This window comes from Corvus cornix, chromosome 2 (genome assembly GCF_000738735.6).
Source record: "Corvus cornix cornix isolate S_Up_H32 chromosome 2, ASM73873v5, whole genome shotgun sequence".
Classification (NCBI taxonomy): Eukaryota; Metazoa; Chordata; class Aves; order Passeriformes; family Corvidae; genus Corvus; species Corvus cornix.
The window spans coordinates 87,833,031-87,854,097 of NC_046333.1; the positions used below are offsets into that span (position 1 = coordinate 87,833,031).

At 36.6% G+C, this 21,067-nt stretch overlaps 1 protein-coding gene across 4 annotated transcripts in view; it reads right to left on the minus strand.

Annotated features, from left to right (window-relative positions):
* PTPN3 (protein tyrosine phosphatase non-receptor type 3) overlaps positions 1-21,067 on the minus strand; it is a 165,033-nt gene that overhangs the window by 34,871 nt on the left and 109,095 nt on the right. For all 4 annotated transcript variants that reach the window (XM_010393914.4, XM_010393913.4, XM_039568986.1 and 1 more), the window contains 4 exons: positions 18,303-18,475; positions 13,397-13,531; positions 11,726-11,902; positions 1,743-1,766 (listed from right to left, as the gene is read on the minus strand). In XM_010393914.4, the coding sequence (XP_010392216.2) occupies positions 1,743-1,766; positions 11,726-11,902; positions 13,397-13,531; positions 18,303-18,475 (509 nt within the window). The remainder of the gene's footprint in view (positions 1-1,742; positions 1,767-11,725; positions 11,903-13,396; positions 13,532-18,302; positions 18,476-21,067) is intronic.

Below are 21,067 nucleotides of genomic sequence, written 5' to 3' on the forward strand. Positions count from 1 at the left end.
TATTATTTGATCAGTGGACATCCGGAAGAATGGACAAAAATTCTGGAATAGCAAAACCATTTTAAGCAAAATATTTGGATGTTAGCAGTGAAAGGCACTGTTGCAGTGCTACAGGAATCCACAGTAACACATGGAGAGAGCAGCAAGGGAAATGCACTTCAGTTGCCAATTCTATCCATGAAACATCTTTTGCTGTGATTCCTTTCTCATTCCTGCAAAGCATTTTTTTTTTTTTTTTAATTCCTCCCTCTTATGGATGCCATCTCAACCTTACCCTGTGGGAGAAGGCAGTTTGCAGAAAAGCCATGGTAAATTGTCAGAGAAACAAGAAATGAAGTGACAATGAAAGATTTAACTACAGTTAAAGTATTGTGTTATCGAGGTAGTTATAACCACATGAAAGGACACAGAATTAACTTAGGGTGCAGGTCTGGCATTCAAGAACTTTAACATTCAATGATAACAAAAGTCAGTAACCAAAAACCTCAAATGCGGGAATTGGCCAAGTTGCCTGATGGTGATCTAGGACTTCACAAACATTCATTTAGCTACATTCCCTCTTATGAAAAGGATGACATGCAGATCTCTAATACAACCAAACTCCTTCCTTAAGTGGACCAAACTCATGGATGCCATACAGACTAACTGCTCCATCCTTATAAATACTACTTAATGTGAAAATATCTGCCTTGGGGAAAGCTCAGGTATAGCAACATCAAATTTTGACAGTATTAAAGCAGCAGAAGTACATCCCAGTAAACCCTGGCATTAAAAATTGTAAATTCAAACATTTACTTCTGCTTTGGTATTTTTCTATACCAGTGAGCTTTTTTGAACCATTTCCAGCAGCCATTTCTAGCTGTCAATGAAGAAGTAATACTACAACACAAGGACTGTAGCTTAGGCTTTTAACGTACAGGACTTGCACTGCAGCAAACTTCAATACTGTGAACACTTATGTCTCGGCCTGTGAAAATCTGATTGGAACAAACACAAATGTCCTCAAAGATGCCAACAAGTAGATGAATTCTTGCCATAATACTTCTGACTTTCAGTTATACTATGTGTACTTGGCAATGACAGCGAGGTGTTTCATGAAATATTTGCAGAATTTTCAGTTACTACAGAAAATATTTTTTCAGTGTTTGGGACATCTTATTCAATCGCACTGTTAATAGTTTCGGAATGCTTTGAAGTAGGGAACTATAATGACACTGTCAAAATCCTGTTTTTATCTGATAGCTTCCAAGACTTTTTATGTTTCCTATGAGGTCAATCTTAAGCAAGGAGGAACACTGTGTATGTATGTACATACATTCTAAAAAGTTTTTCAGAACATAGTTCTAAAAAAAACATTTCACTTACAAGTTAAAATTACAGCAAATAATGATTTTTCAATGTAGAAAAGAAATCTAACAATACCAGAAAAATACAATTATATATTTCAGCCAATGTCATCTGGCACTATAAAAAATTACCAGTGGATTATCATCATTAAACTTTTGCAACAATTTCTAACTAACTTTTTTTGTTAATAGTGATGAGGAACCTATTAGAACTTAAAACTTTCCAAATCCTGACCCCAAAACTTACTTTTTTTTCACAAATCTTTACAATCTTCATTAAAAGACATTTGTGTCTTTTAATCATACAAACCCACTACTTTGAAAAATAAGTTTAAGTTATGTATTTCATTATTTATCTTAAAGCTAGAGATAGGAGAAAGTGTAAAGAAAACTCACTTTGGTGATTCTTGTTCAGATGACCTGGTAAAAAACACACAAACACAAAAACAACCTTAAATGAACATAAGTAAAATCTACCAAAAAACAAGAACTAAATTCCAATTAAAAAACAATAAAAGCCTGCATAGAAGACAAAAGGTGTGCTCATAATTAAAGAATACTTAACCCTATGGTGAAAGTCTGAATGAGATAACTAGGGTGTTTATGAAACACTCAACAAAAATCCCAGGGCAACACTGAACACTCACTTCCGCTTTTGACACAAGCCCAACTACAGGCAGCACACATCTGCAACTGCAACCCAAACTATGCAGTTTACAGAGGCAATTAGCCAGACACAGTACATCATTTTAGAAAGTTTTAGGTGTGGATCATGACTACAGATGTCACCAGCTGTATTTTGTAAAAAGTCAAAATGTGGCAAGATCTTTATGTTTAGGTAGCCAGAAATGAGCACATGTGGCTTCAGAAGCTTGACATTTCCAATGCTTATTCTCATGATGTGAGAACAGAGAAGGTGTTGACAGAAGCATTTGAAACAAAGCATAATGAAAGTGGTTACACCAATGAGAAGAATCTAGAATTGAAAAGAAATCAAAATTTGCAGTATGTAGTATTTTCCAATGCATTCAAGCAGCTTCATCAAAAATCACCTGAAACAGCGAGCTAAATGATATTACATCAATTAAAACAATAGCTGTGCTGCTAAGACAAATTTTAAAGCAAAAGTTACAAAAAATGTGCTTGCAAAGCACAGTTTAAGGCAGATGGAATAGCTTTACAAATTCAATTAAGCAGTGACCAAAAATCCTGCAGTGTAAGTCCATTCTAGAAATATACAAATTTGAAGAAGTTCAGTTTCACTGCAGAATTGCTGAATTGCCAAGTTATAGGAGGCAATTCACAGTATACACTTAACTTTTCAACTCATGCTCTCTAAATCATCCTTGATACTAAGAATTATGTACTACATTTCATCAAAATTACAGTAAAAATAGCACCAGTATCAGTCTAGTTAAGTTCCCTTGCATGTAATTTGACAATATGAAGAAATTCCTCTTTGAGAGGCAGAGATGGTGAAGCTTGATCCCTGAAGAATTTTGGAAGTTTGAGTTCTGTGTACTTTTAATACTTTTAAAACATTAAACTTCTTCCCCTTTTATTGCAGTCATACCTAACTTCTGACTCCACTGGCACCCACCCCCACTCACCCACTAATATCTCTGGTTGTTTGTCCACAATCCCCAGAGACTTTTTACCCACCATGTGTAAGCAGATCCTATGGGAATGTAAACTCATTGCCTGACCAGCCCACATCTAAATGGGACAAACACTGAACTTGTAGTTTAATTACTCAGTGAGAGGAGAATGTCAGCTTAAAGTTTTAGGGTTTTTTCCTGCCTAGTCACTGACTTTCACTAATCTTGAGAAACTTTGCATCTTCAAAAACTCATCTCCTACATTACATTTGATTGCATTCTCCAAATAGTCTCAAGTGGAAACAGAAGCAGAGAGGTTGTACAATGACTTAAGCATTATTTCCTTAGGAAGTCACACTAAAAATAAAGAAACATTAAATTTATTCTTGTTAAGCTAATGGATTTCCTTGTGAGGCAAAGAACAATGAAATTGTACATCTTTTCTACATTTCGCCACAAAAGAGCTACAGCTCTATTACCAAATTATTTGCAGAATCAAAATTGCCCTGAGTTACCCACTTCAAGAGTCTTCATCAAAAACTTACAGACATAGAATCATGATGAAAATCAACACAGTGTTCTGATTCTAATATATTATCTCCCCTCTATCTTCCCGAGAGAAAGAGGCAGTTTGAGAAAGAAAAAAACCCAACTTGGGGTTTCATTCATAGACCTTCTGTAAACTTACAGTAATTTTTTTATTATCTCTACCTTTGAAGGCTTGAATGTGGGATATAAATTCTTAGTACTATTTGATGAAGATTTGTTAAATTATTGCACCTTAATTCAAACACATTAGCTCTAAAAGACTAACTGAAAATTCTGTAACCTTTTAAATTGGAAAGAAAGGTGATCAAATATTTGACTGAGAGAAGCAACCAAATTCAGTGTCTAAAAGAATTAATCAGACAGTGCAGCTTTGTCTTCCTAAAGTCCTTAATAGGTCAGCATGCTAAAGCTGCAGAATTTTGCACCGTAACACAGTTAAATAGTATTTCTAACATTTAATTACTCAGCAATATGAAAAAATACCTTAACCATAAATAACTAAGTGATATTTTTTTGGCTACACAGTATTTCACAGTTTACTAAGCCATCTTCCTCATTTCACAACATACAAGGACTGTATTTTAAGACAATGAGATAACACTCACCAGACCAGCCATTCAACTTTTTCCTCAAGGAAGAGAGCTCTTCCTTGCAAGGAGATTAAGCTTTCCATTGGTGCAGCAAACAAGCAAACACTTCAAAACTTCAGGTAATTTCTCTTCCTCACTTCACAATATAACTAAATTCATGCCATTTCAATCTTGCACTCAGTACGGGTTGATCTATTGATAATTATCTTTTAAATAGAGGTCTTTGCCCTGAAAAGTCTAACTCTCCTCTTCTGTCAGAAGGACAGAATGGAAAGGTCTTAAGCAAAGACACCTCCTCCTCATTTTGGTGTGACCTCCCAGGGAATTCTGCTATTCTGAGAACTGAGGATGATAAACTACAGCAGAATAAAACCCCGAGAGAAAAGGGTCAACTGAAACAATAGCACTGTAGCAAAACTCCCCCTTTACAAACAACTGAAGGAAACATCTGTAGGTTTTGCCCTTGTGCTGTTCTTGAAGATCTTAAAGCTTCTTTTATTGTAACACCTGCAGGGCTGGGGAGACTGAGTGTGCCAGCACTTCCATTACCACCTCTTTTCTGAGGCCTCACCATTAAAACTGGGGTTTTTATTCATAAGCAAAAAAAGTGGAAGATACTTGCAGCAACACCTTTCTGCTGCTTTTTAGAGAAATTTATACACAGAATATTCAGCATTTCTGTGAAGAGAGTGACTGTGTAAGTTGTCATAAGTTTTTTGTGCTGCATAATTAAGAGAACCAGCACAGAAAACTTGAGGACTTCATGGCATACACGAGCTTTTCAGTGATTTCCTATAAATTCCAATCATGCACATTTGAAAGCTGCTACCATCACCATTAAAGGGATACTTTGTTACTCTGCATTGCCTCTATTGACTGTATTCCAGTTTACTGGCTTGCCATGAACATTTCATGTATTTTGATACACAGCATATTCTTGGATTGCTGCAAGGTTTGCCTTATCATAGGTTTGCAATTCAACTTTGAGACTTTCCATTTGGATGCAAAATTATTGCTTTTTGAACTGGCAAGGAAAGTGTAGTACACTTGAATAAGGATATATATTTAAAAAGAAAAGTTTACATCTAAGCAAAATATACACATGTACTATTTTCATGTATATTTGGGTGGAAAACCCAAAGTCTATTAGTAGCAGCCTTAAAATTCTAATCTTAAATTGATTGAAACATTCTCAGATCCACTGTCTAGTATTAGGATATTTTCCTTGAGAAAGGCTGAAAGTACACAAACAAGGACAATAGAATTTTGTGAAATTCAACAGATTTTGTAAGAACAAAGAAATTATCATATACATGTATGATTAAGAACTAAGGATAAATAACAGTTTCAAATGTGGTTTGCTTTCTTTTTTTTAACTCATTTGCAATTTTCTACCAAAAAGTAGCTACTGGGACTTGGCTGGATAGATCTGAAGGGTACTTTTATCAACAGTAAAGTTTTTAAAATTTTGCTCACATGAAAATTCATATTTTAGTTAAACTAAAGATGTGTTCTCATAGCACATTCACCAAAGCTCACCATGCAGCCACAGTTTATTGTCTATCAAATGCTAAGCTAAAAGAATTGAACAAATGCAGCATCCGTTCAGGAAATCTATTTTCAGTCCAATACCTTCACCAGATGATGCATCACACTCACACCAGGAACGTATGTGCACTTCCAGAAATTCATAGCACAGTGCAAGTGAATTTCCTTTTTGTATACTAGTTCATCATTTCATTTCCTTCCCCTCCAGATCTGGGGTGTACACATTATTCCATCTGTATCACTAGCAAAAGATAGTTTTACAACGGAAGTTAAAAGATGTTTATAGCTTTGCAAGCATTTCAGACAAAAGTTTATGAAGGGATATATTGCTTTTACAACAAGTAGAATTGTAGACTCAAAATAATTTATGTTGTAAGGGAACCTGAGCGGTCACTTAAACTCTTTTTCAAAGAACACACGTCAAAGCTAGATGAGAGTATTCGGGTCCTTGTCATGTTTTGAGGTTCTCCAAGGATGGAAATAACTCCACCTTTCTGCTGATGTGTACAAAGGCTTAAACAATCAAAATGTTATTTCCCCCCCCTGCCCCATTATCTTTTGAGCACTTCCCTAGCTATAACTTGTGTCCAACACCCCATGTTTTTGCTCTGCATCTCCAAGAAGAGTTGGCTCTATATTCTTTATAATCCTCTTTTGGCAGAGCAAGGCAACAATGTGACCAACCCCTCCTCGACTCCCCCAGCCTTCTGGTTCTCCTCATGCATCATACGCTTGCACCTGTGAATAGCTTGCCAGATTTATCTCAACTATCAATGTATGATTTTAAATATACGATCTATGTCATCTCACCTGTCAGGAAGCTTTTCTTGCTGACTGTTACTATACCTTATCACTTTAAAATATGTTTTACAATAATCTTCTTTCTGGTTAAACAGAAAATTTCATAGCTAATCTTTTCTGTTAGGCCAGTGAATCTATTCTAAAAAAGTACCAAAACACTTGCTCCTACGCAATCTGCTGTTCCAAACCAAACAGACATGTTTGGTTTATTTAATTACAAGGTGAACAGGAGAAACTGAATCCAATTCAGGTAACAAGATCCTCCACACAGTTTTTCAGGTTACATTTCCAAGCCAATAAGACAGTTATTTTTTCTCATTAGCACCTTGAATACTGTGCTGGTTTTGGCTGAGGTAATTTTCTTCACAGTGTCTAATATAGGGCCCTGTTTTGGATTTGTGCTGAACACAGGGGTGATCATATAGAGATCATTTGGTTATTGCTGAGCAGGGCTTACACAGAACAAAGGCCTTTTCTGCTTTTTGTACTGCCACGGTGGTGAGGAAGTTGTGGGAGGCTGGGAGGAGACACAGACCAGAGACGTGACCCCAGCTGACCAAAGGGATATTCCAGACCGTATGACATCATGCTCAGTATACAAAGTGGGGGGAAGAAGGAGGAAAATTTGGAGCATTGGCATTTGTCTTCCCATGTCACTGTTACGTGTGATGGGACCCTGCTCTCCTGGAGATGGCTCAACACCAGCCTGCCTATGGGAAGCAGAGAATTAATTCCTTGTTTTGCTTTGCTTCTGTGTGTGGCTTTTTCTTTCCTTATTTAACTGTCTTTATCTCAGCCTGTGAGTTTTCTAGCTTTTACAATTCTGATTCTCTCTCCCTGATTCCATTGGTGGGAGAATGAGTGAGTGGCTGTGTGGTGTTTGGTTGCTGGCTGGGGTTAAACCATTGCAAATTTATATATTCTTCCTAACAAGTACCCTTCCCATTCAGAAAAGTGTGTTCAAAAACATGAAAAAAGGCATTAAGAGGACAAACAACAGCTATATTAAAACTCCAAACTATTTCACCGCTGATATAAAAATTTAAAAATATTTTAAAAAGCACAAGCCATTAAACCTGAATTTACAAGATCAAAAATAAGCTCTTCTCCTCATAAAAAGGGGAAACGGGTCCTGTTCTGGTAATATGACTAAGATTATCCTGAACTGTCAAAATAAATTACTGTTTGTTTCAGTAATCCTTTGCATGTATCACCTTCTTTCCAGAAAGAAACCCCAGCTTACTAACATTCAGTTAGGGGACAAGTGTGGGTGTTATCTGTTCTGAACTGGTGAGGCACAGCCATAAGCCATAAGAAAGTGTTGTACAATAGGGAAAGTAACCTATGAGACTTCAGAAGGCCAAGTGTGGGCTCCATGTCTGTGCTAGTGCTAATTTTTCAGTGGCAGTAGCAACGAGCTGAGATGCTCAGCAACAGGGTAACAAAGAGGAAGAAGAACTGATGGGGAGGCCTTCCTCACAAAGGCTGGGGGGCCCTGGGCCTAACAAAAGTCGTCTTGAAGTCCTCTTCAGCACTGTCTTTTCTGACAGGTTTTGTAAGCAGAAGTGATTTGAGATATTTGGCTTAGATAGGCAAACCTATTCATGCCCTGCAAATGAAGTTCTGGATAATGTATGTTAATTTGGGATTAGAGCAGTCTATAATACAGATGTAATAGACAGCTCCAACCTTTTCTGCAGACACTAAACTGAGAGAAAAACTGCTTCTTTTCACCATGTCTGAGCCCCAAATGGTTCTTGAATGTGAAAGTGCCTTAGATAATCTGGGTAGCAGGAGCAACAAAGCTACACCTAACACCATGCTCACAAGCTTGCCCTGGCTTTCTGTAGTTCACCCAGGTGCATAGTTTGTGCTATTTTCCAGATTTCTTTTTTCCGGTTACGGCCCATGGGAAACACCTCAAATTTCAGTTAGAAGGCACAGTGTTCACACAAAGTACATTTTTATAACAATTATTTTGTCCTTAAGAGAAACAACAAAAAAAATGACAAAACATTATCGAGCTTTATCTCCAGCATGTTCATTTAAAGGATTTTAACAGCAAACATAGTTCTGGATGATGACATGTTGAAACGGTAAAAAAGAAATTGAAGAAGAAATATTAGCAAGTGCTATGTTTTATGGTCTCTAAACTAAGAGCTGCTCCACATAATTTGTTTTCTAAATTGTGTACTGTTTCATAAAAAGAAAGTAGAACTTGATTGATTCCTATGCGAGAGTAGACAGAGCAAGGAAGAAAATTGATTATTAAGAAAATAAATATACTTGGTATTGTCAGGAAGGAAAAGAAAACTGTATAGGGAAATAAATGTACTTTTGCCAGCAGTGGCTGCTTCTACATTTCCGATACCCATCAAGTTCCGAGTGTGCCTCGGCAGGATTAGGTAAATAGCAAGGCTTGTACATGAGTTTTATCTATGATTTGCCTCAAAAAGCACTCTATCATAACAGGTCAGTTTGAAGGTAGGTCTATCCTACCTTCAAACAACAAACCACTTGTCTTTTGATAAAAAAGTGAAAAAGAGGAAAGACTATCACCCACTCCTGAAATGCTGATGGCAGCTGGAAAAATAAATGAAGAGCCATATTCCATGCTAACTGCAGCTTGCACAGTCTTGCTTCAGAAATAGTAAATTAAATTGGTGTTTACTTTACAGAAATCGAGCTGTTGCAGGATTATTATTATTAATATTTGAAGTCACAGACATAGCCATACAGTGATTAAATACCAGTATTTACAGCTGTTTGACAGCAGCTCTCCAAAAATGTTTCGGAAATTTTTCATGCCAAAGCTATTCGTTAGTTTTAATTAGCATTAACTAACAGCTTTTTTAATAGTGTCAGTGGGCTAGGCAGTAAAAAAAAGGCCCCCTAAAGACAATGTGTATTACCATTAGTAACATGAGAAGCTACTCTTGGCTCTCCTCTAATGAAAAAGAAATACTGAAATTAGAAATCTGGGGTGTTTTCCATAACGTGTTTCTATTATGTCAATTCAAATCTACTGAAGACCACCATGGCAAAAATGGGTAAGTTGGCTTTACAAAATCTATCAGTACACTAAAAGATGTTTTATAGTTAATGCTTAAATATTGCCAACATGTGGCAAAAGCCCAGGGCAAGCATCTATATTTAATTCTGATGATATGAAAAGTGAACTTTTTTCCTTACAAAACAGATTTAGCTGAGAGCGTAAGATTCCCTCTCTATCAATAAAGAAAGATTTTACTATACATACATACTTAATTTTACTTTACATCTTTCAACAAGGGAAGTGAAGCAAGTCATAACTATTGTAAGATTGCAAAAGGAAAAAAAATGGAATGTGGACTAACAAATTTCTGTGTAAAGAAAAGCTTTTTTTTGATTTGTATGGCTACTTTGTATTTTACCTCAATTGTTATAAAGGAAATTATTAATGACTGTTTTACTTCACAAAAGTCTAACAGTCAGTACACAACAAAGGATCATTTATTTCATTCTTCTTCCAAAACACTCAACTTGAATTTAATTAATCAGATTTATGCAAGCATTTTTTCATTTACCTGCACAGTATCAAATATTATTATACCCAAAAAAACGATAACTCATTTGGGATAAGATGTAAGAAGAAAAGCCATGGTTTATATGAGCTAGTAACAGTAAAAATCTCCACAGTGAGTGATATTACTCAGATTCAGCACAGTCATTTAGGGCTCAGAAAATAAATGAATGTGCTATTTTCAAATTTAGAACATCCTTTTTTCACTGTCTGAAGAAAGGCATAAAGGCTGGCTTTCCCACTCCATTCTCAGTAGGTTTTAGATAACTGAAAGAGGAAGGAAAGAGAAAAAACTACAGGGGAAGAAAAGAAAAAGGAAAATAAAAACAATCTAACAATGTACTAGCTGGCAGGACGCAATTCACCAGCCACAAAACACAGCATGGCAGCTTCTACTCTCATCATCTCTTCTTATGTCTGCCTCTCAGTATTCTTACTCAGAAAATACTTCTAAAAGTGTATTACCTGCTAACTTTAAAACATAGCACAGATGTGGTTTCCTATCCATGACTATTCACATCTAGAGGCCTCACTTTTATTTATTATCATGGCTACTACTGCCATTGGTACTAATAAATAGTATTAAGGTTCAGCTGTCTTACATTCAGAAAAATAGAAAAATGAAGTGACAAACTTAAAATACTTAATACACTCAAAAGAGTGACAAACTCCAAATATGCATACAACATGTCAATTTTTCATTTATTTTATTGAAAACTCTCTGCTGTAATGTAGTAACAATATTATTATAGAATTTAAAGAAAACAGTTTAAATCCAGAATTTAAAGCTACATTTAGTAGCTGCACACTGTCACAGAGGCAGGTGAGTCCTATCAGCTTCCAATAAGACATTGCTTCTCAAAATACACCTTGCCTTAAAGTTACTAGGCATCACTAGAAACCATGTTTCTTTTGTAATGCTACAAAGGAACCTGCATTTTAATACACTGTATTCTCCCCAGCTCCAAGTAGCTCTTTTTGTTTTGAGACTGAAAAATTAATGACTTTGTACATTATTTCTGAAGTTGATGTTGTGATAATCTGAAGCTACCCATTAAGAAATTAGTAGCCCCATATATGATGTAATACACAAGCAAACAAACAATCAGAGTGCACAAAGACAGGTGCTTCACGTCCTGGAAGAAAACCCAGCAGCGGTTAAAGCACTGCAGAGAACAAAGGAATACAGGCAAAAAGCAGACACTGTGTTTAGACAAGCCATCGACAGTTCCTCTGAAGAAGAAAAAGATGGATGACCACTAGTATTATGATGTTCTTGCGTATACTCAAATGCAATACCTCTTCCAGCCTTTGACAAGGCTGAGCTGATGATGTGGAACGTGAGTTAACTATTAAAGGAGTTCACTAATTCTTTCTCCCCACAAAAAAGAGTTTTTGACAGGTAGAAAAGGGTTGCAAAAGCTGCTAGGGAACAGGATAATACAGATTTGAAGTGGCATGCTTTAATAGTTCCTCTAATTTTACTAATAGCTCAACCACTGAGTATTTTTTAGAGATGAAGAGTTGGTTTGCTTTTGACTTGCCATTTTATGTCATGGCATTTGCAGTGTAGCAATTGGTCAAAATAAAGCTTATGCAAACACAAAACTGCTTGAACTCATTGTAATATTACAACTGACTGTGACTGCTTCACACTACAACACTTTGGTTTTTATTCAGTGCTTTTAAAAAAATCAAAATAGGCAGTGGATTGTTTGCAGAAGTCCTTACCTCCTCTGTGGACTACGATTCTGAGAGAATTCTGAATCACTGTCCTTCGATGTTGGAGAGCCCTTATATGTGTAAAAAACATCCTCTGTTTCAGTAATATAACTAATCTCGTTTGTAAGGTTGTCTACAGATGAGTGTCGTGGTTTGCGGATTTCGTGACGTAGTCTAGGACTCCGCCTTAAAAATACAGAACACAAACACATGCAGGAAGATTAGAATATTTCACAAAACCTTATTGAAGAAAAATTTCTATCCTATTGCAGTTATGACTTGAATCTTCATAACAGGACCATAAGTCTCACTTTAAATAATCAATTTTTAAGCATTTTGTATGGTGTAGTAGGTAATCACACACTGCTAGCTTCAGTACACTGAACTGATTTGGTCTTTTCACCCCTGTGAAATGCAACTTTTTAAAGTTTCAATCATAGGATAATTCTGGTTGGAAAGGACTAATGGGGGTTATCTAGTCCAACCTTCTGCTCAAAGCAGGGTCAACTAAGGCCAGAGTAGGCTGCTTAAGGCTTTACCCACTCATGTCTCAAAAAATCTGAAGGATGGAGACCACACAGTTTCCCCAGGCAATGACTGTCCAAATGGTGAAGCAGTTTTTCCATTATAGCCTGACAGAACCTCTCGTTTCAACATATACTTGTTGCCTCGTCCTCCCACCATGCAATACTGAAGAACCTAGCCTCATCCTGTAGATGGCCTCCTCCTAAGTAATTCCAGGCTGTTACTAGGCATCTAGGAAACCCTTGCTTCTCCAGGCTGAACAAGTGCCACTATGTCAGCCTCACCTTACAGGGTAGGTGCTCCAGCCTCCTCAATACCTTAGAGCTCGTGGTCTTTGCTGAGCTTGCTCCAGTTTGTCTTGTATTTGCAGACAAAAAGGGCTGCAGCATTCTAATAAAATCTAGAGAATGCTGAGCAAAAGCAGGCTCTCACTTCCACTGACCTTCCATCTACGATTTTGTTAATTCTGCCAGGTTGAAGTGGACTTCTTTGCTGTAAGGGCACACCAGATGGCTCATGTATCACTTCTGGCTGTAAAGATTATCTGGTGGTTTTCCAGAAAGCTGAACTGCAGGCAATACTGTTGCACTGGGTTCTTACTTCCCAGGACTTTGTGTTTGTTGAATTTCACACATTTCCTATTGGCTCATTTCTCCAGATTATTGAGATCCCTTTGGAGAGCAGCCCTGCCCCCAGGCTTATTGATTCATCCCTCCAGTTTGGTGCCATCTGCAAACTTTATGATCAAGCACACCATTGCCTCCTCCACGTCACAAAGATGTTAAGCAGGGCAGGTCCCAAGAGAGACCTCTGTAGTCATCTACTTTTTGTTGTTGTCCAGGTAGAGTGTGACCCATTAACACCTCTCCTCTTAGTCCAGTCATCCAACCATTTCAATGTTTTTTTTAAAACTACCCTGTTGTCCACCCATCCAGAAACACAATGTCTTAACTCGAGTATAACATTTTGGCAGACAACAAGAAAGCCTTGCTAAAGTTGAGGTAAGTGACATCCACCCTTCTGTTGTCATACATATTCTCAGAATAACAATGTTTAAATATATATGTACACACTACATAATTATCCTGCTAGAGTACATACAATTAGAAACGGTAGGAGGCTAGAAGGTGTGGAAAAGGCTGAAAATGGATTTACCAGTTGGGGGTAACAGGAGGTGATCGAGAAGGAAGGCTTTTGGTCTCTAGGTGCTCAACCGATAAGGATCGTCTCATAGATGGGTTCCAAACCATCCCACCTATCACTTTTCTGCAGTACTGGTTGTTTACAGACCTGAAAAGCAATAAAACAACTATATGTGAGTTATTTTGCATAGAAAGCTTAAATGAAATAAGGTATGATTATGAAAGTCAACTTCATAATTTAAAGCATCCCCTGTGCTTACCCCTCCTTACTTATGCATTTACATTCTCACAGAGACATTTGCTGTCCCTCACTTGTGACAATAAAAGTGATTGTTAATCCCTGCTACATTGCTAATCACAAGCCTGGGTAAAAATAACTTTTTCTGAGAATTATTTTTAACTCAATTGTGTTTAAGACGACAGAGAGGAAAACAGGAAATTCAGTATGTCCTACTGGCACTGAACTGAGTGCCTGACAAAACACAGTTCAAATACAGGTAAAATGTTCTGGAGCTTCCCTGTTAATACTCATAAAGGAGTAACAATTCACCAAGAGCTTCACTGCACACAGGACAACTTTACCCATCTATCTGCTACCTCATCAATTAAGAGCTACACCAGACAACACTCTATTTCCAGAAGGAAGCCACTTTTGAGTGAGGTACTCCTTATAGAGATAAATCATTAAAGAAAAATCTGACATGAAAATAGGACCTCCAGGTCTGGACTGCTTCTTATGACAAGAATCTGACGAGAAAAGGGCTGCATCAGGACCAGAAACACAGCTAGGAAAGCAATAAAAGTATCTTACTAGTGAAATAACACAGCATAAAGAAAATCTTTAAGTAGGCTGAAATGGAGATAAACTAACTTTCATGCATCATTTTTTACAGCATTCCACAAGTCAAGCTGAGAGATAAACGGCTCATCCTTGAGTTTACAGGCCTAGGTTTTCTCATGGAAGAAACAATTTATTAGTTATGGAGAAAAACACCTTTGGGTCATTAAGCCCTGAGCTGTACATAATGGGCAGGTAGGATAGCAGACTATGTTAAGGACCTTACTATAGAGCTGAAAATTTTACATAGCATTAAAAAAAAAAAAAAAAAAAAAAAAAAGCCTTACTTAAGCTGTGGCTATTATGCTAAAATCAAACCTTAAGCATGCTTTGCATTGTACTACTTTTTGCTTATGTAAGTAAAAGAAAAAGCAACCCATAACTTTTTTTCATATATACTGAAGTATTTCATATATCTTGTTCCCCATTTTAAAGGAAATCAATTCCTTCATCTTCTAAATGTACTTTAAAAGCTTCTCCCAGTAAAGAAAACAGAGGTAAAACTTAGTATGAAGCACCTACATATCAAAATCAGCTACCGATGTATGTTTTCATGCCTAGCAAACAAAGTCCATCAGCTCAGGAGAGGATTTTGCCTATACTACTCATTTTATTTTTGTTAAGACTTTTGAATACAATGATAAGGCACCAACTACTCTGATCTTCTTCAGAAAGAGAGTTTTTCAGAGAAGACTTACACAGTTGGAGCAGAGGGAAAGACTGGAAAAAGAGGACGCATTATGAAAAATGCATTGTGAAGAACTCCACATTAATCAGCTTTTCTTTTTTACAAGTGGATGTTCGTGCATTTTCCAATACAAACAACTTGAAGTGCAACGTAACTCATGTGATGGAAGCCAGAACCCTAAACCCTAACTCTAATCTTAAATCCCTAATCCTAACCACAAAAGCACTCATACTGTATGTTCTGTAGATGTTTCAGTTAAGGCACAGAAGATAAATAATCTCCTGAACTTCAAGTAGCTGCCCTTCAGATGCCAAATATCAGCATATTTCTCGGCAAACATTCTGGGAAGCTGCCAAAGCCTTTCTGGAATGGCCTGTACAATCTTGAATTGATGCTTCCTTTCTCCCGTCTATTACTGAGGCTATCCTTGGTGAAAAATACAGATACATTTTTAGCTTTTCAACACAGAATGAGAATGCACCTAGGAGAGGTTATTCAGCCTTCAGTCCAGAATTTACCTCTCAGGATCTGGGAGATGTGATTCAGTCTGCTCCTAGAACAAGGTTTACAGGTGATTTATACAACTCAGCAGCCTAATTTAAATGGAATGCCACTAGTACCTAAGCTAAGAGAATCAAGAAGGGCACAGGTATGTGCAAATAAGAAATTGTACTCAAGTACTGCAACTATTTGAACTGATGCAATAAATGCTAGGCTATCTGCCTTGCATAAGTGTAGAAGAACATAGTACATGAAAGCCACAAATTCCATAGGAAAACCTGTGATACTTAAGAGGGTAAAACCTTAATGTAGCACCCTTCAAAGCTGATGGCAGCACCATGAAAAGAATTATTGACCACGAGTCGATCTTAAAACCTCCAGGATTGCCTGATGTGGTCAGTGGAGTCTTTGTCTGCACACTTGGTTTTGTGGGCTGATTTGCATGTTTGTGTTTGATTTATACAATGCAAAAATTTGTTCTCTTTCCCAAGGGAGAATGCAGAATCTCTTTTTTGGTTGTGTAGCTTCCACATGAGTTCAGAGGCATCCTTGAAAAGGAGCATGGAAACTCTTACAACTGTCTGCAATCATAAACAAGTAGGAAAGTGAAAATTTTCAATATGTGAAATATAACTTCAGAAGTGACTTTGTCATATTTTTTCTTGACTCTTTTGAGAAAATAATTTGCTGAGTGACAATGACCAAGTTCATAGGAACTACTCAAAGTCTTTCAAAATTACTGTTGCTTCTTATGGACTTTAGCAGTCTCTCATAGCAATGATTGCTGAGTTTCTTCTTCCTCATGTAGATCCTAAAATTCACATTTAATGCTGGTATAAATAAGGCCAAAGAATGCATTAGTACAGAGGTTATCATTAAGCTGATGGAAGGTATCACTATAACTGATTCTCCCCCTGGAGATTTCTTAAAAGTATAAGTAAGCAATTCAGCAGAGACAATGCCTCAGAGTACTGAAATTCCTGAAAAGAGTTCTTTCTTAGTAACTCAGATCAACAATGAGAACTGTCCCGTATGCTACAGACCATTAAGAAATTGTAACAGCAGATTTGTCAAAAATAAAATGTTTGGTAAAAATTGGAATGATACTAAACAGGCACCCTTTGGAACTCATACTGTTTTCTTTACTACCATTACAAAGGCAGTGCAATGCCTGTGTCTATATATACATCTGCAGGATGATCAGGGTTTTGAATCTCTTTGCAAATTTGAAAGAAATAAAGGACTCTAGGACCTGACAATCCTGCAAACTTTGAGAGAACCACCTCCTCAACTGGAAAAACAAGGTCATAGCACTCCATAAATGAGTTAATTCTAAAAATAGGGATCTGCAAAAGTTAGAAAATTAGAATACTGTTCATACAACTACTTGGTCTTCTATGATCTAGAAACCAGATCATCTAGCTATGACCTAGTACTAGGTGAAAACATGGAATTACACTCCAGCATGAAACATAACATTTTATCGACTTCCTACTGTTGGACAGCCCTCATGGGTTAACTGCTTCATTTCCAAGAAATACCAGTGCACTTGGTATCAATTTCTGCAGTATCAAAAGAGACATAGGAGTGTGAAAAGCCAGATAACCACCAAAGTCTGAAAATCTATTTGAAGTATGTTGACATAATTCAGAAGTTGAAGCTTATCCAAACAGAAGAGAGAGAATCAGTCTGGCAAATTAAATGTAAAGTTAAACTCTTAAGGGAATACAAAAACTCATAAAATCACATTACCCATGAACAAAAAGAAACCAGTAAAATACTTCTCCAAAAATCATGAGAAAAAGCAGGTTTCTAGAGAGTCTATAGATCATCAAAGGGTCAAAGAACCCCCCATAATCTCATATCTAGAGAAGATAATGACACAAGACTTTCTTTTTCATTCACTATTAACATGAAATATTTTTAATGTTTCATTACAGAATGTTTTTTGGGGGTGGGGTGGGTGAATTGGGATGGGATATGGATGAGACAACAGCAGGACATGACACCTTTGTAGTTAATTGCTGATAAATTTAACAACAGAACAAATCAACATAATGGAAGAAATCACTGTGATTGATAATTATCAAAAGAGTCTAAAAGCCCCTAAGATAAAAGAGCAGAACTACTCGAGTAAAATTTCCCACTTCAAAAGTCACACAGGATGGCCAAAATAAAGGCCAATTGCAAAGAAATGGAGAAGGACATTATGATGCTAAGTGACTGGACAATAAACTGGCAACTTAAATTTAATGAAAATAGGACCCAGTTACTGCATATGGGGAGGAATAATCCCAGCTTCATATAGGAAAATTACAGGTTTAAAGAATTACTTCTGGGTAACTAGATCTTAGATAACACCAGGAAACTACCAGCTCTGTAACTAGAATCCAATGAGGAAAATAAAGGATTAGAAGAGACACAACAGGGGTATCTTGAATACCTGAATGGGAAAAGGGTTTTCATCTTTATGTCAGTAATAAGTGGTTGGTATGATGCACTCCAGAAATTGCCCTAACATATTAAACAGAATGTGTACATGACACTAATGGCTAAACATTTCAAAACAAATCTGTTCTGCAAATTCTCTTACCGGATCATTAGCTACATGACATTTTTCCTTTTCAGTGTTTTTACACTTCAGACTGAAGCAGCAAGTTGAAAAAATAGCAGTAAAACATATATTCAAACACCTTTTGAGGCAATTATAAGAAAAGTGCTATTGTAAGGAGAACACATTGCAGAAAGTTAAACCACAACTGTGTAACTATTCAAATGGTTCATATATAGACTGGGACAAAGCTATGGACAGGACTGAACTCTGCCACTCCAACTTGAGCAAATCCTCCCATTCCCATCATAGAGCAAAACATGCTTTCATACAATACTTACTTTGCTGGATTTCTAGAACCCAGAGTCCAATAATGTGATAATATCTTTTTTTCATGAGGTAGTGACTTCTTTGCCTGAAAAAATGTGTGATGCTCTACACAAGATTTCCAAAGATTTTTGCATGCTCTGTAATTTAACATGTTGAAGGCAACAATATGCTCTCTGGATTCATTCTGTAACAGCAGGGAACACCATGTTTCAACACATACAAGTGGATGAAACAGTAAACAAGGTTATAAAACAACAATAAAGTTATTTCAAGCTTAAACATGAAACATACATTGAGGAAAACAAACAAACAAATCAGCATATAGTAGATTTTGATCTGGAGATGGCCAAAATACCTCAGTGACCATATGAAATTCCAAACTGCAAAATGTGCATTTTAACAAGTTAACGAAATGTTAATGAAATATTTAAGTCTAGAGTGGTAAAGATTTTGTATATACGAGTTGTCATGTTATACAGATAAACATATTTCCAGGTTTCCAGTCAGATTTTGAGCTCCTAAGACAAACAAAATACTTTAAAATATTCCATTAAGGGAATAAAAAGGCAAAAAGCCCTCATTCTTTGAATTCAAACTCTTGGCACAAGGCTTCAATTCAATAACGTTCTTTGAAGCACCACAGTATGCAAAAAGCATATTCTTGATAGTCTTTCAGAAGAAACTGAAGATGTTAACAGTGATCCTTCTTGGGGGAAAGAAAGTAGCTGTGATGGGACAGGAGCTGCTGGTACTGCTGTTTAAATCCACTCCTGCTTGGATGATAACATGAAGCCACAATGAGGAGGATCAGAGGGCAGCAGAATACAAAACTTGTGTGTCTCGGTGCAAACTCTTACAAGTAACCTTAGTGCCAAAGTGCCAGTGAGACACAAGTGCAACACAATTGTGTCAACCATGTTTTTCCCAAGATCTTGTACAAGAGAAAGCTTTGGTTAGTTAATCTAGTTATTGATGGGAAGATAGTGGAATGAGAGCAAAGCAAATAGGAGAAGATAACATGAGACCTTGAGTCAATTGCTATCACAGCACAGCACCTCAGTGAAAAAAAGGAAGTTTTCATCACTCATCTTTTCCAGCTCCTCTAAATTATGACTGATTTTGACATCTCAACATATAATTAGACAGGCAACATTTCGCTTGCTCACAGCAACAGTCCTGTTGGGAAGTAACTACAGACTATAGTCAATCTATTCTCCTTGTGTTCTTTTTATTTCTAGACAGCATTTTACAAATGCCATGTATCAGAGATCAATCCTGCATTTTGCAAATCACTTCATGGCTAGTTCAGAGAATTTATGGCTTCAGACCCTCTTTTAGAAAACCAGTGAGACTCTCAAGAGAAAAAAAGTTTTGCCTCTTGATTTTAAGTAAGCACTGAAAAACATTTAACTGATTGCAATCTTTCAGGAATGTTTTCCCTATAAGTACTAAAGCATTTAAAAAGCATTTTCTTTTTAAGATGTGGGTTTGTTATTTGAGTCTCTTGCATACTGGAACCAATTCATCTTCTGTCAGTTCACCACACTTGCTTCTAAGTAGTTATGTAAAATAAAGCAGGAAAGCATAGTGAAATCTTAACTCAGAATTTCTTGAAATATATAAAGCATGTATCACAAGGATTTAATGATAAATGCCATGTCTGACACACTCCCCATTGGCAGAACACCACTTGAAGAGTTTTACTACTCCAGTAGACAAATAAAAGGAAGTGTACAGATATTTTTGTTGGCCTGAAGCACTGGTCTTTCAATTGCCACAAAAATTATTTTATCCAAACTTCTCAATTATACTGAAAAGCTGTAGTATAAAGATAAAGAATTAAGTACACCTAATAGTCTCTTTTTAAATTTAGACAGAAAACAGTAATGAATTTTACTTGTTACATCACATGTGTGCTTTTCTGTTGTCACAGAACCTTCTTAGCAACCTTTAAGTATGCTGGAAGTTTTAACATGGATTTAAGCTAGGAAAAATATTTTGAGAAGTTTCATAAAAATTTATTCAATTTTTAGACTAACCTTTCAATTCAATTTTTAACATAATCTTTTGTTAGTAAAAATCTGCCTCACTAAGAGGCCACCTTGCAAGTCATGCTGTTAAATCTGTGTACTTTTTTGAAGGTGAGGAGAGTTCTAGTGGGATCCAAGGACCTAATGCCCATCATACTTCTCAGCTCATGTTCTAACAGAATGGCATTTTAATGATTATCAAGAAATAAGAATTAGAGAAATTTGTGGCCATTAAGGTAAAGGGAACAATTTCACATAGCTAAAGTGTCTTGCTGGTTCAGTATAAGGAAGAACTTTTGCATTAGCTGTATGAGTATTCTATTCACAGAAAATATGAAACTATCTACAGCATAGAAAGATATATTTAGTATGCAGCAAATGAAGTTGTTTGTAAGCATTAGATAGGAACATAGAAAATAAAATTCCATTTCTGAAAGGTACAAAATGTTGGCTGTAAACAGCGTAGGTCCTATTCCTGCCTTAAATCCTGTACCTTTCATTAAGCCTACATGTCATGAGCTTCTATAGCATCAGACATTCACTGATTCACCAGTCTTGCTTCCCAGTCCTTATGTAGTTCTTCAGTAGAAACAGAAGAAATACTGCATACTCCTAATCAAGTAGCTGATCAACAGACTGAAGCAGTGGGAGGGTAAAAGAGAAGGTGAGTAGCAGGGAAAGAGATAAGGCAAGTTGATTTTTCAGAAAAGGCACATAAGGAAAGAAAAATTGAGTGAAAGAAATAA